Genomic DNA, 14,949 nt, shown 5'->3' with positions numbered 1-14,949 from the left:
GGCTGTGTGCTGCTTCAAACTTGCCTAACAAAACTGATATAAAACTTGCCTTACTCTGTGGAGGACTCTTTGAAAGATGCCAGACTGGATATTGTAAACTCAGGTCCCTGTTTTATGGAATACAAGCAGGGTAAACAACTTGTCAGCCTGCTTTGCCCCTGTTGGTAACCTGAATTGAATTATCTTGAGATTTTGGGATTTGGTTTTGTTGGGGTTTTGCTTTTTTGTTACAGTTAAATTGTTCAGCTATGAGAGCAAATGCTAGCTAGTGCTTTCTGTAGATACTAAAGATCTCAAAAGCATGTGCTCTTTATCTTGTTGCCAAGAACTCTGCTTTGAGTGAGAGCTGGATGATTCTTCAGTTTACAACAGAACAGACCACCTGAATATGGTTTTATATCCTGTAACACCTAAACTGGTGAAGGTGCTTTCATGTTCTCATAGCTCCCTTGCTGCATGCCCTCTCAGTGCTTACCTCTTCATTGCTAGCTGCAAGAATGTTAAATTCAAGTCCTCCAGGTTTTGTTATCCCCAGGTACTGCACTAATGTTGTTTTGCTTGTTTTTTATTTTTAGTACCTGGCCTAAATAATGACTTCTTCTACTTCCAAATCACATATTTGTAGACATGTTAAATACTTTACTACTGGTTTACATTTGAACAACCAATGTGTCTCTGATTACCTGAACAGGCCTGCTTTGGAGTATACATGAAATGAGACTAGGCTAATAAAGAATACCCAGATTTTTTGGTCATCCTTAATTCTCGTCTTAAGTGTTCTGTTCTGATGGCCCTGTACAGTCATAAAGAGTAGTGGTTGTATCAAGCTGTTTCTTTGTAAAATCAGGGAAGGGTTTGAATTGCTAGGAGCTGATCAAGAGGAAGCACAGGCTAAATTGCCTTGAGTTTGTGGATCTTACGAACGATCTTGTATGCAAATAATTTAATTCCCTTTTTTATTTTGTATTTGTAAAAATAAATAAAATCCTTTTAATGCTTCAACAAAGTGGGCACTAATGCTTTTTTAAAAAAGCTGAAATGTGGTGATATTTGTATATCTGCACCATTTAGAGATGAAAGAAGAAAGGCATGAGAGAGATCAGATGCAAAACATTTTTACTAGGAATTTATTTTCTGCATCCATAAAGTAGCTGTCAAATCTGATTTTTATTTCTCTGGAGGCTAATGTGAGAGTGTACCAGTATATTTAGTTCCTAGGTGCATATTTCTGTATTGCTATAATGCTTCTGCCATTCAAGGAACAAGGCTGCTCTATGAAGGGGATGACCTTAATTCTCCCTTCCCCTCTTCTACCCTTTGTTGTGACTTTTTTCCTCCATGTTTTTTCTAGAATAGTTCTGATTATTACTGCAGCTTAAGACAAAGTCAGAAGCAACACAGACTGGTTCCATGAGCTACCTTTTTTTTAGGGTGGGAATAATTCAACTACTTTTCATTGTTCTTTATACAACAGTGATTAGATAGAGGTACCTCATTAACAAGCAGATAAGTGGGATCTAGAAACAGATATTAATACTAATAACTCCATGTGGTAAGCTACTGAAAGTACTACCATATTACAGTTCAATCATCTGAAGAAACTGATATATAAGCAGGAAGCCACTATATAATTTATTACTATTGAAATCTTGAGTAACAATGTAAATAAAGCCAACATCAAGTTGATCAAGTAAAAAAAAACCCCAAAAAAACAAAAACCAAACAAACTCAACAGACAACTCACAAAATAAAACCTACCTAAAAAAACAACATAACTTCCCACCCAATTATAGAATGTCTATTCTAATTTCCTCATTCTTCTTGTAGGTTGGGGTGGTTTTTAAACCAGCTGAAATACTGTGACTTTACTCATCACCAGCTCTTACATTGAGTGACAACATTCAGGTGTGCAAGATTAAGGCCTCTCCCCTTGTGACTGTGAAACAGCATTGTCTAGTTCATGGACCAGGAAATTACTCTCCTTAGCCCAAGAGCAAGGATTACCCTAAACCTTGAAAACAACACTGCAGTCAAGACCCAAAGCCATGAGTCACTTCATAAATCAGACTGATGGTTTGTGCTGGGGCAGAAAGGGTCCCTTACTAAAAATGCAGTCAGTTAACCAGTTCTGTGCAATTCAAGTATGGGCTTGTAGTTACCAAATAATCTTGGGTAACTACATCTGGGCTGTGTTGTTCAGGTGACCTGCCTCCGACTATTATGGCACCTGTACTGCCTGAACAAACCAATACCAAACCCCCACCAGCGGAATTTAGCAAGACATGGTACTCCATGCTTATTTCAGTCCAGGTGTGTAAGCATCTGTAATGTCAGGTAACAGAAACGGGCACGGGGAGTGTGCTGAGGAGTGTTTTGGAGCAATTCTACCTTGATGTGTAGATGTTGCTATTCTATGAACTCTTTGAAGTACAGTCTCACTTTCATGGTGTCTTTACAAGAAAATGAGGAAGCTACAATTCTTAATGTTGGCTAGGCCATAAGCAGTAGGATTGCTTTTGGCTCTTTTATGAGCCAAAAAGTGCAGCTTCTGCACACTGCCCTATCCGAAAGGTCTGACTTATTTTAATTGCAAAAGCATTATAGCTTCCCTCACATTTCCTAGTCCAGATACACTTGTGCTCCTGTTCACCCACTCCTAGGCAGCTAAAACTGAACAGCTTTCATATACGTGCTTCAAATCTTAATAGTATAATATACTATCTTGCAACCAACCATAGAGCCCGCCAAACTAGTACCGAGGCATACCTTCGACAAAGATTCTAGATAGCACAGATGCATCCTGGTAATTCACAGGACTGAAGAAGCAGAATGAGTGTTACCCACGTTGTAAAGTCACACTAAGCACACAGAACACACAGAGGGATTCATCTGGTTGATTTAAATTTTGAAAGGCTTTATACTCTTACATTTCAAAAAGTGAATTTGCTCTGCATTACTACATTAGGGCTAAAAAGCTTTTACACAATGTGCTCCCGTACATAACCAAGAATGAGACTACATAATGGGTCTTAAATCATTCTGCTCATTTATTGTGAATATCCTGCAGTTTCCTTCAAATCAAACTTGGTCAGAAAAGAACATTGCTCGTAGATTGGTTGTCCTTACCCACTTACATGGATTTCTCTGCTAGGGTGACGTCAAATTTGGACAGCAGCATACCATCCTCCATAAGAAGTACTGGTTTTGAGAATATACTTTTGCTCATCTTGCTGTAGAGTCCCCAGCCACTGTTCTCCTACAACACAAAAGGTTGTTAAAGGAGGCAAAGGGCATCTTCATCTTTGGACTTTGAGATTAATCTTTTCATCTTGTGCCTGTCCTCTTACAAACAGTTCTTTGAGTAAGGCAGAGTATCTAAAAATATCTTCAGTGGTTTAACTTAGCTGCCTTTATTGAAACTCTGTTGATGTATTCTAAAAATGAAACTACGGTAACAGGCAATTTGTGAGCTGTGTCCTAATGCACAGTATAGAAACATCTTCAAGCAACAGAGTCGAAATGATCTGTCATTTTATGGAGCTATTTCGTTGTCACAACTTCAGCCATCTTATAATGTAGTAATTTTTCTTTCCAATCCTAAGCAACGATACTCCATTCTTGAGAATATGCTGTCCAAGAATAAGAACAGTCTCAGGATCAGTTACGCGAATCCCATTTATTGAAACTCCACCATGTGTAATTTTCTGGTACCTAAAAAAAATCCAAACAGGGAAACTGGTAATTGCAAGATGAACTGTAACAAGCAAGTTGTAAATTATTGTTAAGTACTGAAAGTTCAGATAAGGGCTTTTTCATTTGATCTATTACACGGTAAATATTAATTATCTTGCACTTACTTTCAGTCCAGGTCAGGAGTGACTGAAATTAATCTTAGTCTTTACGACTCCCATTCTTACTGAGAGGTATAAGGAGACAGGCTGTTATCTCAGACTGTGCCTTCATCAGGGGTAGATTTTACATCTAAGATACATGAGGCTGCATTATCCTACTTTTACTTCAAAATGGAATAAGGCTACCTGCTCCCCTCTTTTTAATGCTGGTATGTAGATTGCTAGCTTATTTCTACTTGACTTGGCTGTTCTCATCTTTTGTTTAACTGCTGAAAGCATACCCCTGTTAACTTGCTCAAGTGAGGTATTGCCAGAGAGCACAGGTGATAACTTACCCACTAGGTCCATCTGCAATGGCATTTGCTTTGCGACACAGGTCAAGAACATTCATTCCAGGTTCAAGCATCAATTCAGCTGAAGGAGCTTGTTTAAAAAGTTCTTGTAACTCTTGGTCAGACATAGCTTCCAATGCCTCCACACTGCTGTGATAAAGGGCCTTAGTGCACCTGTGAGAACAAAGTCATTCAAAATACAGGGCTAGTCTTATCTTAACACAAAGAGCTACTCAGCTCATCAGATTCCTTTCCCCAGCTTGCTTTGAGGGTCCACATAGTAACAGGGGTACTTTAAGTGTCATAATCTGCTGCTCTGCAATTTTTTTATATAATGTTACTGTATTTTTAAGTCTACAGAACTATAATTTTTTTTTCTAACAGCTGAGCAACAACTAGCCACATGAAAATAGTCCTTGAAAAGCTATGGATAATTACCATTGAATAAATCTAAAAGAAAACTGCTTGACAAATCAAACTTCACCTCTTAGCAGATTCTAGCCCTTCTCTACCATGAACCAGCTTTGTAACTTCTGCAGCAAGTCGTTTCTGAGGGCCCCATTTTTCAGGTTCTTTAGCATGCATTTCCATAATGTGGTCAATCTCCTCGAGAGGAATGAAGGTGAAGAGTTTCAGGTATCTATGAGCAGGGAAAAAAATATTTTGTCTATATAGCCACAATTAAAACATTTCCTGCCTTTGTCATTCAAGCTTCATTAACTAAACTAAAATGATTCTTAGTCAATTTAAGAAAACTATTACAAATGTTCTGTCTTTTCAAACAACTCTTTCATTTTGCTCACATACTTCCGCTTACTGGCATAGCTCATGTTTAGTTTAATATTCTGCCTAAGGTTATGTCTTCAAACATAAGACAGTGTGAAATGCTTTTATGAAGCTTAGAATGCAATCAACAACTTGGTTTTCTCTTGAAATGTTTACATGACTTATGCAATTGCGTGTCAACTAACAAGGCTTTAGATTATATTCTTACCAGTTGCACAACACACTAATGCAAAATACAACACCCAGCCTGTGGGACAGAAGTATGTGATGTATTGCAAGTATCTCAGCAGGAATATTATTTAAGGTGATCAAGAATTTAAAGGTGTGTATCTAACCATACTGTTCACTACAAAGTTCATTTTAACGGCCTTGCAGTACCATGAAATGCAGTGTATTAAAAAAGGTATTGGTACAGAGTCCGAATGCATGAAATATTGTAACATTAAACACCCACATACCCTTCTTTTCAGTCTGAAAAGTGCTGTGGATTCAGAACCAAAGTCAGAAATACCAGCCAATAAACCTTTAGGAAAGGTAACTGAGTTACGAGACATGTCACAATATGAAACATCTCTGAGGTTTATAAAGACACAGATTTGACAGTGATACTGAAGTTAAAAGCAGATTTAAAAGAGAGCATATAGCGACTTACTAAAGTTTACGTAATGCCCTGAATAAAGCTGTTGGTTTTTTATTTTCAGCCATGTCCCTGGCACACCAGCATCAGTGAAGGAAACTCAGATGGTAAAACGGTATTTCTCACATTTTCCCTACCCTTTCCTGTTCTTATATGATTTAAATATTTTTACACGTTCTTTGGCAGTAAGAATGCAAGTTATGTGTGGTTGACTTGGATTCAGAAACACCGTAAGACCATGTTTAGCTCATTGGAGTTGCTCTGCCTTAAATAATGACAGTTCAGAATTTTGTCTTTTTACATTCTACTGCTTTAAACAGTAGTTGGATATCCTTCCAAAGTTTTGGTGTAGTCTCATCTTCCTTACAGATCAATCCACTTGCCATTATAATTGTAAGCAGAAATCTTTGCTTCCACATTCTGAAATGGGAAAGCTGAGCAATTAACTTCAATGAAACTGTCAAACATTAAGTAGAGTCAGGATCATGCAAATTGTTCCTATCTGCAATTTTTAAGATCCACTAAAATTTCCATGCAAGCTATGAAACAGCCTTAGGGTTCCACCATGTTAGTACTACTGGTCATTTATGTAATAAGCACTCCTCCCATCATCTAAATGGTTTTAATTAATGCTAGTGTGAGTTATGGTACATGGACAGAAAAAGATGTTACGTTTCTCCACAAGTGGTCAAAACTACATGACATTTTTACCACAGTCACACTCCTAGGACTCTTCATCAGGGACTAGCAATGGGACAAGGGGTAATGGGTTTAAACTTATATCTAACCTGAACTTCCCCTGTTTAAGGAAGAAGTTCTTTACTGTGAGGGTGGTGACACACTGGAACAAGTTGCCCAAATAAGTGGTGAATGCTCCATCCCCGGCAATGTTCAAGACCAGGCTGGACAGAGCCTTGGGTGACACAGTCTAGGGTGAGGCATCCCTGCCCATGGCAAGGGGGCTGGAACTATATGATCTTAAGATCCTTTCCAACCCAAACCATTCTGCCATTCTATGATCCTACTAAACTGTAGCCTAGAATGCTGACTACTAGCTGTCCATTCTGGTCTTCTCCTTTCCCTTATTTTGTACTTTCAGTGTCTTTAAACTGATCCCTGAAAACCTCTACCTTACGAATTCCTTGAACACTATCCTGTATACTCCCTGCTGTGAGCTTAGAATGGTATAATGTTTTTCCCTTTTTACCTGAACTACAACCACAGTCTGACTGTCTCTTAGGCGTGTTTTTATCTAGATCAGCAATCTTCAAAGCAGGGTGCCAGCACCCCAAAAGGTACGCAAGATGATCCAACAGGGTGCTGGAAGAAAATATTACAGCTTCAGCAGTAGATTTATATAATCTATAAATAAACAAACATACATGTACTGAGAGTGAATGCTCAGAATTATTTTACTGATAGGGGCACACAGAATCATAGAACAGTTAAGGTTGGAAAGGACCTTAAGATCATCTAGTTCCAGACACCTCACACTAAACCATATCAGCCAAGGCTTCATCCAACCTGGCCCTGAACACTGCCAGGGATGAAGCATTCACAACCTCCCTGGGCAACCCATTCCAGTGCCTCACCACTCTAACAGTAATAAATTTCTTCCTTATATGCAATCTAAACCTCCCCTGTTTAAATTTTAACCCATTACCCTTTGTCCTATCACTACAGTCCCTAATGAATAGTCCCTCACCAGCATCCCTGTTTTGATCCCCTGATCAGAAGTCTAGTGATCACTGATTTAGAGCCAATATAATCATAATTATGAACATACTGGCTTTTCCTTAACAAGACACTATTTAAATTTGATTAGGGATATGCACTTTTCCATGTGATGTGGTTCTAGAAGCTGAACTTTACATGTTTGTTTATAACCAGTTAAGTAGCTTCTTGCTATCTTAATGTAGTGTTTCTGAATACCTTGTACTAAGTAAAACCTTGCGATAATTAATATCTATTAAGCTGAAGCTGCTTATTAATCAGTAGGAGAGATTTCACTAAATACTGTGATGTTACAGTACTGAAATGAACATACCTCATAAAAATCACTCCACTGGCAGAACAAAGTGCTTGCTTGTTAATCCACATTCTCATTTTATGATGCATATGATAGCATATAGAGGCAAGTTCCACTATCCTATATACTTAAGAACCAGTCATGCCTGTTTAGTTAATGAATGTATAGTTATAATTAACATTTACGTCTACATGGACCTTGTGTTTCACATATCCAAATGAAACAGTTACAAAGAACAGTTAGGATCAGCTTTTAGGAACAATGATCAAAAAAACCCAAAAACCTACTTACTTTTCAACTATATTATCTTGTTGTCTGACAAAAAACTGGTATAGCTCAAATGGAGAAGTCTTATCTCTGTTCAGCCAAACTGCATTGCCGGCAGTCTTTCCCAGTTTATCTCCAGTAGTATTGGTAATAAGAGGTACAGTAATTCCAAACACATCTGTCCCTGTCATCCTGAGAAAGAGAAGAGTAACCGCATGTTGTAAAAACACTTACAAAAATAAAATCTCCTCTTGGTAAAGATTACTAAAATACAAACATCCTGTGAGATTCTATCCTGTATACAAACAGTTAAATAAGATGAAGTGTGAAGGGCAAATGATGCCACAATATGGTGAAGAGTGATTTAGGAAAAACAAACAAACAAATCATTGAATTTAAAAATACACATTCTTTTGTGTGTAACAAAGTTTATGTACCTAAGTAATTTCATGAACAACAGCACTAGCAAATTAAGATACGCTGTACCTTCTGTTTTCTGCTCTAAGCACTAACTGAGGCTGCCTGCATGACTGGGACACTTGTAAGGCTTTTCTTGTGTTGATTCTCTTGTCTTGTAATAGTCCAGCATGTGATGAAGTAGAAGCACTGTGTCCGATTGTTACCCATACTCACTGATTTGCTTGTGTACTTCTGCCAATTTTTCTGAAACTTACACCAAGTTTGGTGGATAAGCAAAAGCTCAGCATCATCAGGTTTTGTTAAGAAGAAATGCAACTATTTTTACCAATCCACTACTGCTCTACCTTGGTGCGACTGCACTAAAATGTGTTTGTGCACAGAAGACTTGTCTCAATATTGTCCCTTGTTTAGGATACTTCATTTTGGTTCTCTGATTAATTAATAAAAGAACCCATTCTTTTGGTTAAAAAATCAATAACATTTCATGGAGAAGTCTTAAAACCATGGCCAAAACATCCATATCTGCCAGTCTTATCATCAGGACAATTCATTATTCTTTTCATATCCACATTTTATGCAATGCCAACTCTTGGAGCGGCAACTTCTGCTCCTCGTGCTGTAGAGATTTTCAATAAGAAGCTGTGTGGTTTAGGGTGCCTGATAGATACACCATCGCTGCAGTTGTGATGTAGATGATGTTGCACAGAGGTCAGACACCTGCTGGGTGCCCTGACCCTGCCTCTGAGCTAGGACACCTGATGCCCTCACCCTGCAGTGACACGACGCCTGACAGACGCCCCGTCCCTGCACGGAGCTGGAGCCCCCACAGCGCCCCAGGTAGGATGGGATGCCGGAGCCTCGCCTGCGATGCCCGCCCGCCACCCCTCCGTACTTGGTGACGAGCTCGTAGCCGGACATGATGTTGCCCATCTGGTCGGCACCGCCCAGCTGGACGCGGCAGCCGTGGTGCAGGTGGAGGTGCAGGAAGTCGTAGGCCTGCAGCGCGGGGTACAGGAACTCGGCGAGGCTCATACCGTCGGGGCTGCGCAGCCGCGCCTGACAGCTCTGCCGGCTCAGCAGCGTGCCCATGCGGAGCCGTCCGCCGGCACCGCCAAGGAAGTCGAGCAGCGGCTCCCGGTCGAGCCAGCAGGAATTGTCCAGCAACACAGCGCGGCCCAGCGACCTCCCGCCCGCCGCCGCCGCCCAGAACAGCTCCCGGTGGTTCTGGAACAGCCGCTCCAGCCCAGCGCGCAAAGACCGCGCGTGTGCGCGCACCCGCTCCGCCGGCAGCGGCTCCCGCGCCCGCTCCCTGCCGCTGGGGTCGCCGAGACGTGCCGTGGCCCCACCCACCACGGCGATGACGGTGTGCCCGGCACGCTGGAAGTGGAGCAGCCCCATGACGGCCAGCAAGTGCCCGACGTGCAGCGAGTCGGCCGTAGGGTCGAAGCCACAGTAAGCAGTGAGGGGCGGACGGCCCGGCTCCAGCAGCTCCAGCAGCTGCTCCTCCGCGCTCTGCGCCGGGAACACCTCCTGGAACAGCCCACGCTCGCACTGCGCCGCCAGCAGCCCGCCGGCACCAGGCGCCCGCCGCGGCTGCTCGTGGGCTCGCCGCCGGAGACTGAAGGAGAGCTGCTGCGGGGCCTGGCGCAGGCCGCCCCACAACCCCGCCGCTCGGCCCCACCGCTGCCGTAGGACCGTGGGCGCCGCCATCTTGCCCCGGGACCGCTGGGAGTGGGCGGAGCGGAGGCGATGGGAGGGCCGGACCCGGCTCGCCCGAGGGGAGGAGTTTCTTGCACCGCCCCGGGGAGCCGGGGTCCTGGGTGTGTCAATGAATACCCCGTCAGCGATGCTGGCCTGTGTGGTGCTGGTGGGTGTCCTTCGGGATATTAAAGTTGTAAACGGAAACGGTATGGGTTGGGTCTTCTGTCATGGTTTGTTTGTTTTTTTTTTCCAACCCGTAAACCCGAAATAGCGGGATTTTAAGTTGCTTTCAGGCTAAAACACGTGTTGGAAATCAGGCTTTCGGCTTTGAGTGAGAATGGGTACCAAATGCTTAAATTGGTAGCAGTGTGGCTTCAGCACTCACAAAATCCAGAATTCATGCACTTTAAAACCCCGAGTGTTTAAAATGTCTTGGTGGGATTTAATAGGAAATTGGGTTCACTGTCTTCACAATGTGTTTTATTTGCCCATAAACTTCCACATTCTTCCCAGTGTCTTTTAGTTAAGTAAATCTCTTCTGGTATGGCAGCACCTAAGAGGGCTTGCACCCCTTATATACCGCTTCCAGCAGTTGCCAGCTCAAGGAAAGCAGTGTTCATTCACTGTGTTTCTTTGCTAGCGTTTTACAGAATCATTCATTCCTTCTGCTTCAGTTTACCCAAACAATTAATCTACTTCTATTTAGTGACAGTAGTAAAAGATGCTAGAAATTTTTTTACACTTGGTATGCTTTGATGCTTCCTTAAAGCACTGTGGTAGGAGAAAGTCACGAGTAGTTAAAAATGGTGTGAAGAGCATGATTGAGAATGGAAAATAATATTGTTTAGGGAAACTCAGTCTTTGCTGTAACAAGTCATTCCAATCTTGGACAGCCCTTCTTTGTATATTGATTACATGGGAAAGTATTGGCAAACTGTATATCTGCATGCCATAAAAATATTGGCAGGGTGGGTCAAGGGCCGTGTCAGAAGTGAAAACAGAGGGTATACAAGACTATGACTCACACGAGAGAAGTATACAAGTAGTAGTTCATTAAGGACAATGACAAAAGTGAAACAGAGAGTGTACAGGACTATGACTCACAGGAGAGTAGTATAAAAGTAGTAGGTTCACCACTTGAAAGTTGTTGGAATCGAAGACTTAACTACTGACAAGCGCAGAGGTAAGTGAAGTACAGAATCATTATGTTATACCACACTGGGGATAAACATGATGGAAAAAAATGAGGGTTTGGTGGAAAATAACAGAAGCAAAAAAGAAAACCCAGAAAAGGCTGTTAAGGATCAGTGAGCTAAATCCTGAAGTGCTGAGGTATCTGTCAGTGGGAAATAATGGTTGGGCTAGTGGTGTTCTGTAAGAATGGGAGCAGGTGCTGTGAAATACTGTAATTGGACTGGTAGTTGTGTGCTTCACAGGGCTGGTACGAATTGTTTTTGTTTTTCTGAAGATTTATTGTGCTGGCAAAAAAAAATGAGATTGGCAATACAAGATAATAGTTTCTTTTATGTTTTATTTGCTTTTATATGGGGTGAGGGATGTTTATTATTTTTTAAATGTGAATAAAGACAACTTACATGTTCATATACACAAACGTACATGTATATCCTCTTCACTGCAGCACTTTTGCTTCAAAAGTAGGTTAAAAGGAAGACTTTTTTTAACTTGGAAAACGAGACCTTCTGGAGCTGAGGACATGGAGGATGGTTTGTATCTCTGCTCCAGTTAATCATCTCAATATAGCTGACTGAAACAGACACATCTCTTCAGCTTCAGAGAGAATACAAAAACAGGACATCACAACTGAAGTTTGACTGCTTCTTTGTACATAGAATGAGCAGCAGCAGGAGTTTAATCACAGCCCAGAGCTCTTCTTTCAGTATTAATATCTTTGGGATGTATTAGTTTTGTAATTTCTGTCATTGTATGTATTACTTTATGGCTGTTAATCAGCAAAGTGTTCCTTAGCAATAAGTGGTGTGCTCCTTAGGCAACGCCACCACAAGCTTTTGTCTGTGTCACTTTTATTTTCTGACAGGTAATCTATATGTGCAGTACATTAAAAGAAATAATTCTGTATTCTTTATGGAAATACTCTGCCTTCATTCCTTATATTACTGAAAGTGCAGTAATCAAACAGTGTTTTTTCTGTAGCCTGACCATGTTTGAATTTGCCTACTAATTATGACCTCTTTATTTGGACCTGTTCAGAGAGTCATCCATGCATACGCTTAGAAAAGAAAGATTTGTGCATGTTTCTAGCTCGTCTTTTGGAGGAGTCTCCGGAGTGTCATGCCCCATCTGATGAGGTATGTAACAGGGTATCATTCCTAGGAAGTATTTTTACTGCTTATTTTACTGAGAGATGGCCTTTAAAACATCTAATGGCATTCATCAAACAAAACATTCATGAACATCTATTGTGTAATTGCCACTTTTACGGTGCAGTGAATCTGATTAAGTTATCCAATCTAGTCTTGTGTTTTGAAAGTTACTGCTAGTAAGCCATGCTATTAAAGTTTTCATGGAAATCTGATTAAGTTGCATAAAGATACTGGATTCCTAAGAATTGATTAATACCAATTTTTCTATTTCCCTGTGTCATACTGCTGAAGCATACTGACATGTCCTAATTGTTCATGAATACTGTAATGAAATCATAGAATCATAGAAATACGGAATCATAGAAATGGAAGGGGATTGCTGGGAAAAGTGGCACTGTCATGTGGTTGCTTTTCCTGCCTGAAAGATGGAGATAAATGATGTTCAGTTTTTACATGTAAGGACATTATGAAGAGCATTTGTGTTTACCTCTGACTTAAAGTAGTAAAACATTTTATGAGGCAGTTGTTGGCCTCCCTCTGTCCTTCCTGTGGGTACTGAACCAGATTCAGTTTCTGTCCCTGATGGTCCTGGGGATGCACCTAGTTTCAGTGATTTAACCAGAGCTGTCATTGCTTTTGGGAATGGCACAAAGCATGTGAAACACCCAGCTAAAAGAAGACTCATATATTCAAATTGGCAGTCTTGTCAATAGCTGTAATGGTACTAGACAGCATGGACAGTGGTAATGTGTTTCCTCTTTGGGGATGTTACTAACTCAGGGAGTACAATTCTTTGACTGTCTCTGAAAACATTTTAGTACTTTATCCATTTATATTATGAGAATAGAACCTATCACACATAGTAGCAAGACCAGCATGCAACTCTACCTTTTGTGTGCCAGACTTTTTCAATGTTGTGAGTCCTACTCAGATTCATCTCAGCAGAGCTGTAGACTGTGAACTCATTTGCATAAGGATCAGTTTAGGGATAGCATTTGTTAGGTGAGAGAAAACAGAAACCTTAGTGCTAACTGCAGCTGTAGCAGCAGTCGCTTGTTAAGCAGAGCTCTTTTAACCCTTTCCTCATAGGATGAGAGTGACGGACTTTGCAGATCAGGCTTGGATGGTGATAGCCATTTTGATCCCAGACACTCTAAGAGCCATTGCACTTTTCTAAAAGAAAAAACAAACTCCATTTTATCATTTATTCATTTTCTCATTTCCACAATTAAAATGCACCCTGGCTTAATTTTAGTTGTGAATATGAAAATATTAAATATTTTATCTTCAACTCCATATGCTGATTGGCATGTATAGAAAGTTTTTCCTATTCCAAGTCATCTGAGAATGGTTTATAAAACTATCGATAAAATACTACACAGGAATCAAATTATCAGGTAACAGTAACAGTGGTGGCTACACTCCTGCAAACTTTAATAACTACTTTTTAAATATTACTGAATTTATAAAGAGTTGATCTGATAGGGGACCGAATAATAACAACCAGCTTTGAATGTAAAACACTGGAATCATAAAAATGGGCTGAAGTAATCTAATCCATTTCCTTGCTGTGAAGCAGATTTAAGTCAAATTATACCACCCATATCATATACTTGTCTAACCTGATCTTCAGACTTTTCTAGGAGCCATTGCTCAACCTTCTTAGGTGAAGCTTCAGTCTTTCTCTTAGATTTTTCTTGTATTTCGGTTTTGGGGTTTGTGCTTCAGACCGAGTAACTACAGTTGTGTGATTCCTCTAAACGCCTATTGTGCGAGGAGGTCAATAGTAACTTTGTATGTTGCTGGTCTGTTGAACTGTAGTTCACAATAGTCTCCTGACTCTTGTGGCTATCAGATGTTTTCTGTATCATGTTTGCTTGTGCAGTTTATGTTTCCAAAGCAGGATCTTGTTTTGTTTGGTTTTAGTTTCAACTTGTCCTTGTGTGACTTTTCCGTATTCTTATTTGCTCTCCTTTCCTGTTGTGTAATGTAACTGCCTCCTTTCACTTTCTTCCTGTGATTTTATATATACCCTTTTCTTTTTGCCTTTGGTATCCCTTGCTAGTGAAAGCATCTGTATTTTTTCGATAATTTAGTCTTTCTATTTTTACCTGTATCTGCTATACTATTCCTTTATTCTTATTCTTCACATTGCCTTTACTTCCTTCCTTATTTTCTGATTCTACTTTTGGTAAAGATCTGTTGTTACAACCAAAGTGGTCTCATGGTGTTACTGACTTTTCCCTTACATCAGGATATTTTACTGCTGATTGTCTTCAACTAAGTCAGACTCTCATAGTCCTTGGAATACTTTTCCAAGAGATTTCCTAAAAGTTGCTTAAATTTGCTGGTATATATCTCTCTGAAATCATTATCATAATTCTATTTTTACAACATCCTTTCTTATGTATAACATCATCATATTTTTTATTGGAATTACTTTTCATTTTTAGATTTTTGGTGATTTCTTCTGTGTTACAATAAAATGTAAAGTATCTGCTTTCTCACTCATTGCTGTAATAAAAATAGGCTGCAGTATGCTCCCATAGCTGCAGGTATGTCCTGAACATATTACTTTTTTAGC

At 40.3% G+C, this 14,949-nt stretch overlaps 1 protein-coding gene across 1 annotated transcript; it reads right to left on the bottom strand.

The window, feature by feature from the left end:
- Positions 1–2,890: 2,890 nt before the first annotated feature.
- Positions 2,891–11,626, bottom strand: YARS2 (tyrosyl-tRNA synthetase 2). The gene is made up of 6 exons (XM_031044936.2): positions 11,619–11,626; positions 9,215–10,198; positions 7,927–8,094; positions 4,668–4,823; positions 4,187–4,357; positions 2,891–3,711 (listed from the first exon to the last, which is right to left on the bottom strand). Exons 1-6 carry the CDS (start codon positions 11,624–11,626, stop codon positions 3,552–3,554), a joined length of 1,647 nt encoding a protein of 548 aa, XP_030900796.2. The 3' UTR covers positions 2,891–3,551.
- Between the last annotated feature and the right edge of the window lie 3,323 nt (positions 11,627–14,949).

This window comes from Melopsittacus undulatus, chromosome 5 (assembly GCF_012275295.1).
Source record: "Melopsittacus undulatus isolate bMelUnd1 chromosome 5, bMelUnd1.mat.Z, whole genome shotgun sequence".
In the NCBI taxonomy this organism is placed as follows: Eukaryota; Metazoa; Chordata; class Aves; order Psittaciformes; family Psittaculidae; genus Melopsittacus; species Melopsittacus undulatus.
Note: the sequence above shows the minus strand (reverse complement) of the source record. Positions and strands in the feature narration are given on the sequence as shown.

Excerpts from the sequence above, each read along its gene's own strand:
- YARS2 (XM_031044936.2), bottom strand. Across the intron at positions 4,358-4,667 it reads GGGCTAGAATCTGCTAAGAG|GTGCACTAAGGCCCTTTATC; the intron begins GTGAAGTTTGAT and ends TTGTTCTCACAG. Across the intron at positions 3,712-4,186 it reads ATTGCAGATGGACCTAGTGG|GTACCAGAAAATTACACATG; the intron begins GTAAGTTATCAC and ends GATTTTTTTTAG.